The following is a 9247-nucleotide window of genomic DNA, read 5'->3' as shown; positions in this document are numbered from 1 at the left end:
GACACCAGGTTGACCAGTCCTAACACTAACCTCTTAATGCTGAATGCCAAGCAAGGCAGCTGCTAGTACCAGGTTTATAAGTCTTTGGTAGGACTCAACCAGGGTTTGAATCAGAAACTGAGATATCTTTAAAACATCCTGGAAACATAAGTTGAAAAACCACTGGAAAGACACTTGAAACTTTGAAAAGCAGACAGCCACAAAACATGTAACACTAGGTTAATAAATTAAATGCGACTTAGAACCTCAACAATATATCCAATTTTCCATTTGAGAAGGTGATTCCAAGGTTGCATTTTGTTGTATCTTTCATTAGTCATAATAACAATGTGACTAGATAAACAACAGTACAAATACTCGTCCCATATTTCTATAGATTTGGGATATTAATAAGTTATCAAATTTATCATTGTTGTTGTTGGAGGGGGAGGGTGAACAGGTTGTCAAATGTAATGGAATGGGGGGAAAAAAAAGCTAGGAGTACAAAGCCGTTACACTGTTTATTAATGCTGGCATCACTTATCTTCTTGCTGCAGTTAAAACATTGGACTCATGACCAGAATGTTTGCGGGATCAATTTAATTTCCACTATTTGATCATCAGTAATATGTATGGATGTCACTCATAATCAGTTTCAGCTGAGATCATTAATATGTATGGATCTTACTCATAAAATTAGCCAAGATCATTAATTTGCATGGATGCCACTCATAATCAAACTTGCTGTGATCATTAATATACACATAAATGTCACTCATAATCAAAACTCAGCTGAGATTATTAATATGTACGGATGTCACTCATAATCAAACTCAGCTGAGATCATTAACATGTATGGTTGTCACTAATAAGCAAACTCAGCTGAGACCATTAATATGTATGGATGTCACTCACAATCAAACTCATCTGAGATCATTAATATACATGGATGTCACTCATAATGAAACTCATCTGAGATCATTAATATGTATGGCTGTCACTTGTAATCAAACTCAGCTGAGACCATAAATATGTATGGATGTCACTCATAATCAAACTCAGCTGAGATCATTAATATGTATGGTTGTCACTCATAATCAAACTAGCTGAGATCATTAATATACACATTAATGTCACTCATAATCAAACTCAGTTGAGGTCATTAATATGCACTGATGTCACTCATAATCAGAACTCAGCTGAGATCATTAATATGCATGGAAGTCACTCATAATCAAACTCAGTTGAGATCATGAATATGCATGGATGTCACTCATAATCAAACTCATCTGAGATCATTTGTATGTATGGCTGTCACTTGTAATCAAACTCAGCTGAGACCATTAATATGTATGGATGTCACTCATAATCAAACTCAGCTGAGATCAATATGCATTAATGTCACTCATAATCAAACAGCTGAGATCATTAATTTGCATGGATGTCACTCAAAATCAAACTCATCAGAGATCATTAATATGTATGGATGTCACTCATAATCAAACTCAGCCGAGACCATTAATATGTATGGATGTCACTCATAATCGAACTCAGCCAACAATTTTAATATGTAAGGATAAATGAACTTATCCAAGATACTGATAGAAGCCAACATACCCAGTCTGATTAAAATATGACCATTAGAGTTTTCATAAGCTCAGCCAATCAGATGCAAGTCCACCTCATTAATATGAATGGGATTCGATTATAATCAAACTCACACAAGGTCTTGATGATATAAGCTTTTATACCAAATCTGATCAGAAATTAAGTCTTTAGGGTGTTCACAAACAAGTTCAGAAAGATGGGATGGACGCAGGGCCATACCATCATCTCATCCAGTTTTTGACCTGGTTAGCTAACAATTACACAAGCATGATATAGGTCACAGTGACCTGGTTTTGATGTGGCTGAACAAAACTTCCCACAATGTATAAACATACCAAATTTCATAAGTCTAGGTAAAATAGAGCTTGTAATATTAAGGGTGAAATGAACATTATTCATTAACAAATGAATAAACAAATAAACATGATGAAAGTAACATACATGAGCAGGCAAAATGCTCTATCTCCACTAAGCTTCAATAGTGTGTGTGTGGGGGGGATATTCAGTACACACACATCTGATTAATAACAAAATGGAGACAGCTTTTGAGAAGTTTTTTTCCTTTATTTTACCAAAAATATAAATAATATCACATAAAATATAAATCATACTCAACACAGAGAGGGAAATGATTATTTTCTTTTCCTGCAAAAATATCAGTTATATTAATTGTATGGTACCAAACATGATATTTTAATGACCGGTGAGGCTGAAATATATCCTGCATTAATGTAAGAAAAGAAAAATGTCTTTCTATTATATATCAATCTTCCTCCTAACTTGAAGCTTAGAAGATAAAATTTGCCCTTCCATCCCAAACACACCCACCCAACCAATTCAACCAGAAGTAAATAATATTCATAGGTTCATCATGAAAAAGGCAGCAATGTAAGAAAATGGTAATTTTGTTTGTGATGACCTGATCTGTTGCAATAAATTCAATTTTTGAAACTTTATAAAATGTTTTACTCTATCCAGCCACAAAATCCTGACCTACTCTGCAGACCACATCTAGCTTGAAATCGTTGAGATGAAGTACAGGGGAAGTAACTCAGCAGAGAAGGGAATGATTGCATTCCAATAATTTACAAAGTGTGCATGACATTTATAATGCAGCACATACATGTCAAACTACTTTTACTCATGTCCTTTTATTTTTGCAAAAGTTGCTAGATTAATCTATCGGCAAAATCAAACAAATGCAACTTAGTTATTTTCTGTAAAAATTAAAGATATGTGTGAGAGAAAAAAATAGTTGTAAATAGACTGACCCTGCGACATTGTGAAATTTTGCATCTGCTAATGAAACATTTGTTTTATTTAAGGTCTAATGCCATCTCACAGTTCAAGACAAGCTGCCATACATGGTGGCCAGTATAACAGGTGGAGGAAGAACCAGGGGAAACCCCAGTAAAATCAAGGCACAGGCAAGTTTTCTCATATATATTTGCTGAGCCCAAGACTCGAACTCACAAGGACTGAGATTAGTGTGTGTGTGATTTGGATTTTTAACGTAGCTTTAACAATGTTTCAGTCATATTGTTACGATGTCTGCAGTGTGATAGTTTATAGTGATGTCTAGCACTGGGGCATCATGCTGCAGACATGTAGCATGATGTCCCACCCAGTCACATTATCCTGACACTGGGCCAACATGTCCTAAGACTAACCTCTTAATGGTGAGCGCCAAGTGAAGCAGCTGTTAGTACCATTTTTGTAGGTCTTTGGTATAACTCGGCCAGGGATCGAACCTACAACCTACCACATCCAAGGCAGGCACTCTAACCACTAGACCACCAGAGCGGTCAGACTGAGATGAATTGAGGTCAGACGGAGATGAATTGGTACTGATCAGTAAAGGCAAAAACGTTAGACCACTCTGCCACCTGGGGCCTCTAATTATAAAGTAGGTTTACTGAATAGGTATAATTATATAAAGATGCATTTGTGAATTGTAACTTTTTCAAGCTCCAACTTTTTATAATAAACTGTAACATCATGAGGGTTAAATATTGAAATTAAGATTTATATTCCCATTTCAGTCATTACACCATGCAAATGGGTCATACAACTGCAAAACAAGGACAACAGAAACTATACATTGTAATTATTTCTTATAATACTTTCTTGTAAAAATATTAAATGAACTGCCACTAGATCAACCTATTTATGCTCGATTCTAAGACATCACTAACGAATGATAAAAGTCCGAAACATTTCAAAGCTATCTCGAATCAACCCTATAATGTAAAGTTGAGTAAATGCCCAGCTATCCTTAATCCATTGATTTTGTGTATATAAACAAAGGTGTTGAATAATCTCAACTACATCTTTACGAGGTCAATTAAGAAAGCAATGTGTTATGGGGCAGTTGATTAAATATTTTACCAGCGTAAATACAATCCCATAATCTTGGTACACCTATGAGTTAAAATTAATTACTTTTTATATAGTTTCTGTTATGCTCATTGAAAGACATATGGCCAAAATGCATTATATAATGACCAAGAAAGAAGGACACAAAGACTTTCATTAATAAATCAATATCAATTTAATACCCCAAATAAATAGCTAAACACTTCATATATACATATATTTACACATTCTGATCTGGCCTAAACAGATCAGCTTTATTTCAGTCAACTTTCAGTTACAAATGTCAGATTTGTTTTTGTGTCCCATTTAAAAACGAGATGTTTATATCATCACACCTGTACTCACAGCTTTGTCATCAACTTAATGACACATTAGAAGATTGAATACATTCATAAACAGGACAGATAAAATTAAACAGAAAAAAATCAATATACATCGATTCTTTCATTACTTACATTGAAGAGCCTATATTTAAATATCTAAGGTTAAAGTACATTACGGGAGGTACAGCTCCTCTAACATGAAGCCAAGGTAATCCGCATCCACCTGTTAAAGGAAGATAACACATCTTTATTTTAACTCACAAAGTTGCAAAGTTTAAAAGTTCTTTCGAAATGTCGATTCAGAAACATATTTTACACAAATGTATTAACATTATTGATGCCACAGCATACAAAACTTTTAATGTAACAAATGTTATAATATTCACAAAAGGTCCCATGAATCAGACAGGCACAGTAAGAATGTGACATAAATGGTTGCTTAATTTAAAATTTTCAAAACTGAATAAAAATCATTGTTAAAATTAGCAGAAAAAAATTATTTACCATCTGGTGAAATCAACCGATCGAGGATTTAGTCAATATTTCTAGTTACAAACTTGGATAAACTACAAGTTCTATAGTAAAAGGATAATTTTTACTTGCAACATCTCGACAGTATCAATAGTGTTTACAAATCAAAGAAAAAGATACATCAGTTACAGCACATATTTAAGGTTATAGATATGCTTGTTTTCACTTTTTTCTTCTAAAATTTTAGAAAATTCTTTCATAAGCATCTGCAGATTGGGTTCACTTCTATTAATTTATTTTAGCTTTGAACAAAATCTGCTTGGAACTGCCCTTGTGTTTTTCACTCGATGTTATAAAGAAAACATTATCACACTGCTTCACTAAGATGGCAGTGGAATTCCTTTGTGTCCATCTTGTTGGCATATGTTCATTATTGAAAACAATAGATATTACCTACTGAGGGTTTCTAAAACTGAGGTCGAATGCGAACTGAGGGGGCTGAAAAGAAAACAGATATTATTTTACTACATTCAAATAAACAGCAGTTGAAACTACTCTTAAATTCTATTACTCTTAAACAATTACCTGATATTCTCTTTTGCTAGCAACAACACATCTATCAATCAGAGCTAATGTGATATATTTAAAAAGTCTCACATTGAGAACCAATCATATGGAAATGATAAAATGTACCAATCCTCATTTTTATTCAAAACAATTGCTTTCATAAAGTCCCATCATGTACAGATTTGTCCCCAAAGAACAAGCAACACTAGCAACAATAGGGTTTGTGTGAGAAATTATCTTCCTAAGGTGTGATGCAGCTAATAAAAATCAAACCCTTTGGGACTCACTGCCATGAATCTTATCCCTCTCAGACTGGCTATCAAAACACTTAGTGACAATGAATGTATTCATCCATCCACTAAAAAGAACTCATCCACACATCAAAATCTCTACAAAATGCTGATGATAAATTCTGAAAATCAAACACTTGCAAGAGCGTGAAAATGTCAAGTTGCACATCACATAAAATCTGCTTGGAATCCTGATTAAAACAAGAGTCCCTGGAAGAGACCAATGCTCTCCTAGCCTAAAACAAAAATTCCAGGAATTAAGATAAAACCATTTCCCTCTTACAGACATGATTTTGGTCTTCCATAAAAAAAACCTGAAATTTTTTTAATAGGGGTTTGGGGGTCCTCCCCCAAACGGGGTCTTGAGGGGTAGTGCCCCCAATCCAGGGGTCCAGGGATTCAAACAACCCTGGCCAAAAACCATTTTACACTCATAAAAAACTGCTCCTTTTGCAACTTATGATCATAAAATAAACCAAAATAATCATTTGAAAAACTAATAAACTTGCCAAAAATGTTCAACTTGACTTCAATAATATCACAATATTTATTGTCACATAATTTTTTCTCCAATACCACTGATAATGAAGTTATTTCATGTGCATGTCAGTGTTCACATTGTAATTAGGTCACAATAATTTGTCAGTTTTTGCTGCAAATATATTATGCTTCTCTCTTTTCATAACAAATCTGTAAAATAAACACCCAAGTACATCAACTATATACAAATAATCCCATACATTCACTTGTCTTTTTCTCCAATGGACACAACTTGTTGATATGCCAGTCGAGCTCTTTTTGCGGCTTTGGCAAAGATTTCTTTAGCCTTCCTTTTTGTCATCACTGACTTTTTTTGCTCAATGTGCAATCATTTCTTTTCCTTCTCAGTGTGAGCCTTTTTCCTTTCAAGCTGGTGCTTGTATTGGTGACATGCAGTGCGCATATTCTGACAGAGGGCTACATCTGTTAACTCATCCAAGAAATCTTTCTTCTTACAGTAATTAACTGCACTTTTTCCAGATGCCTTCTGAGCTTCAATTTTTCCGTATGCAGCTTCTTTTGAAGGTACTGTTCCAAACTCTTCCACTGCAATTAACCTAATTCAAATCTTTCTTGCAGAGGTCACAAAATGCCAGTCCTCAGAAATCAGTTTTCTTATAAACTGATCAACTAATTTCCATCAACTTTTCACTCCAGCCATTCCCATTTCCATACATTTTTTAAACCTTTATCTAAACTTTTCATGTCATGGTCTCTCTCAACAACTCGGGATGCCATGCTTTGCAAGCATGCTTCTTCTTTCCATTGCCATCAGTTTCCATTGCACAATGATTCACTGGAGGAGTTTAAACCTTTGACCAATCAGAATACTCTTTATGAGAGTCATATGCTAACTAATATATGGAGCAAATAATTTACAAGGGTTGTTACAAAATGGGACTGAACAGACCATTTAAAAAAAACTGAATTGGAGATGATATAAAAAAATGGACTATATCAAGAAAAATCTGATTCAAGTCGGGAGAAAAGCGGAACTCCAATTTAGAATGTAGAAAAATCATGTCTGCTCCTTAACTGCTGAGTGTTTAAACCACATCTGATATTCTTCAGCTATAAGATTTTCAAATTTGCTGCTGTGGTGGACATACTGATGTCAGATTAGCACCATTTTCATTTGGATCAAGCAGACATCATTAGAAGCCTTTTGGTGAACACTCCATTTCAATATGACCATCCATTCAGAGGAAGTAGTGACAGCAAGATTTTCAAGACAGCCACCAAGGCATCCATATTGGATGTACAAATGTCACCATTTTCAACTGGGTATCATAAGAAGTCCAAAGGTGAAAACACCATGTCAATATTGCCATTGATTTGAGATGAGTAGAGAGATACCGATATTTTTAAGTATCAGTTTGCTTCATTTTTCATCAAAGACCATTTAAGAGCTGTAGCCATATCAAGATTTCCATCTTGGGCATCAGATGAGTACCATCTTAATTTAGGACCAACTAGACATCATAATTAGTCTTTTAGTGAAAACCACCTGTTGATATAGAAATCCGTTCATGAGAAGTAGTGATACTAACATTTGCAAGATGGCTGCTGTGGTGGCCATATTGGATGTCTAAGTGGCACCATTTTCATTTAGGACCAACTAGATATCATAAGAAGTCTTCTGGTGAAAACCCTATTTCATGATTTACTTAGTGTTCAGGTCAATATGACTCGGTGTTCAGGAGAAGTAGCAATAACAAGATTTTCACGATGTCTGCTATGGTAGCCATATTGGATATAAGATCAGCACCATTTTCATTAGGACCAACTAGACACCATATGAAGCTGTTCTGTGAAAACTCCATGCTGATATGACCATCCATTCATGAAGAGTTGTGATAAGATTTTGAAGATGGCAGCTGTCATGGTCATATTGGATGTCTAAGTGGCACCATTTTCATTCAGGACCAACCAGACATCATAAAAAGCCTTCTGGTGAAAATCTCATGCTAATATGACTTTAATTCATGAGATCAGAGATAAAATTTTCAAGATAGCTGCCATGGTGGACATATTGGACATCAGGTTGGTACTATTTTCATTTTAGACCAATAAGATAGCATAAGAAGTCTTTTAGTGAAAACCCAATGTACCATCTATTCTGAAGAAGCAGTGATAAGAAAGCCATGGAATAAATGTAGTTTCATTGCAACCTTCAGTCGAAAAACTACAGGCCATCTGTTAAACTTCTGTAGTCTATGACCAGTAGAGCTACAACAAATTTTTTTTTGTGGCAAGAAATCAATGACACTATCAACTATTTAATCTAATGGGAAGTAGAAGTCTGGAAAATGAAACTCATCTGAGATCTCACCAATGAACTTGCCAACCAAATCTGGCTGAATCGGAATAATCCACGGCAAATATATGATCTAGAAATTAAAAGTTGAATTAAATGAGCAATCAGAGGTCATAACTCCTATAAATGGGAATATGAAAATCCAACTCATTCAAGGAGTTATCAACATTAGCCTGCAAATTAAATTTAAATGACATCACACAACCCTTGGCAATGTTATTTTATGAAAAACATTGAGGAGGTGAGGTAACCATGGGTTATATCTGGTTGAAAGTCAAATTCATTCAAGGCATCATCACTATAAAGCTATTTAGAAAATACAGTTGGAATCAATTCAATCAATTTTTATAAAGGTTATATTGTGAAAACATGCAATCAGAATCCATAACTCATTTAAATTCTGTCACGGAACACTGAAAATAAATCCCATCCATCTCATCAGTATAAATCTGCTTGGTTGAAATCAAACTATTCTTAGTAAGGTGACTTTGCAGAAACAAGTGTACAATCTGAACAAAAACAAGGCCATAACTTCTGTAAATACTAAACAAATATTGTATGCCAAATCTGGTTAAAAACCAACATTCCTGGGTGAAATTATTTCCAGGAACCAAAGTTAGAGGGCAGTACAATATATATATTTATTATATGCTCATGTTTTTTTCTCCATTAACTTTGCATTGTAAGAATCGTGCAGTGTTTTACGATACTGAACTTGTGCTCACGATTCATATTGTACTCATAAAAGAACTAATTTCTATTGTAATCAAACAATG

General features: G+C 34.5%; 1 protein-coding gene across 6 annotated transcripts in view; it reads right to left on the bottom strand.

Annotated features, from left to right (window-relative positions):
• Nucleotides 1-2130: 2130 nt before the first annotated feature.
• Nucleotides 2131-9247, bottom strand: part of LOC149780705 (uncharacterized) — a 46740-nt gene continuing 39623 nt past the window's right edge. For 4 of the 6 annotated variants that reach the window (XM_089937744.1, XM_089937748.1, XM_089937749.1 and 1 more), the window contains exon 11: nt 2131-5255. In XM_089937744.1, the coding sequence (XP_089793870.1) occupies nt 5224-5255 (32 nt within the window). In that variant the 3' untranslated portion in view covers nt 2131-5223. The remainder of the gene's footprint in view (nt 5256-9247) is intronic. The other 2 variants (XM_089937747.1, XM_089937745.1) reach the window with 2 other exon arrangements.

This window comes from Sinohyriopsis cumingii, chromosome 16, assembly GCF_028554795.1.
Source record: "Sinohyriopsis cumingii isolate HCF-2022 chromosome 16, ASM2855479v2, whole genome shotgun sequence".
Taxonomy (NCBI): domain Eukaryota; kingdom Metazoa; phylum Mollusca; class Bivalvia; order Unionida; family Unionidae; genus Sinohyriopsis; species Sinohyriopsis cumingii.
Note: the sequence above shows the minus strand (reverse complement) of the source record. Positions and strands in the feature narration are given on the sequence as shown.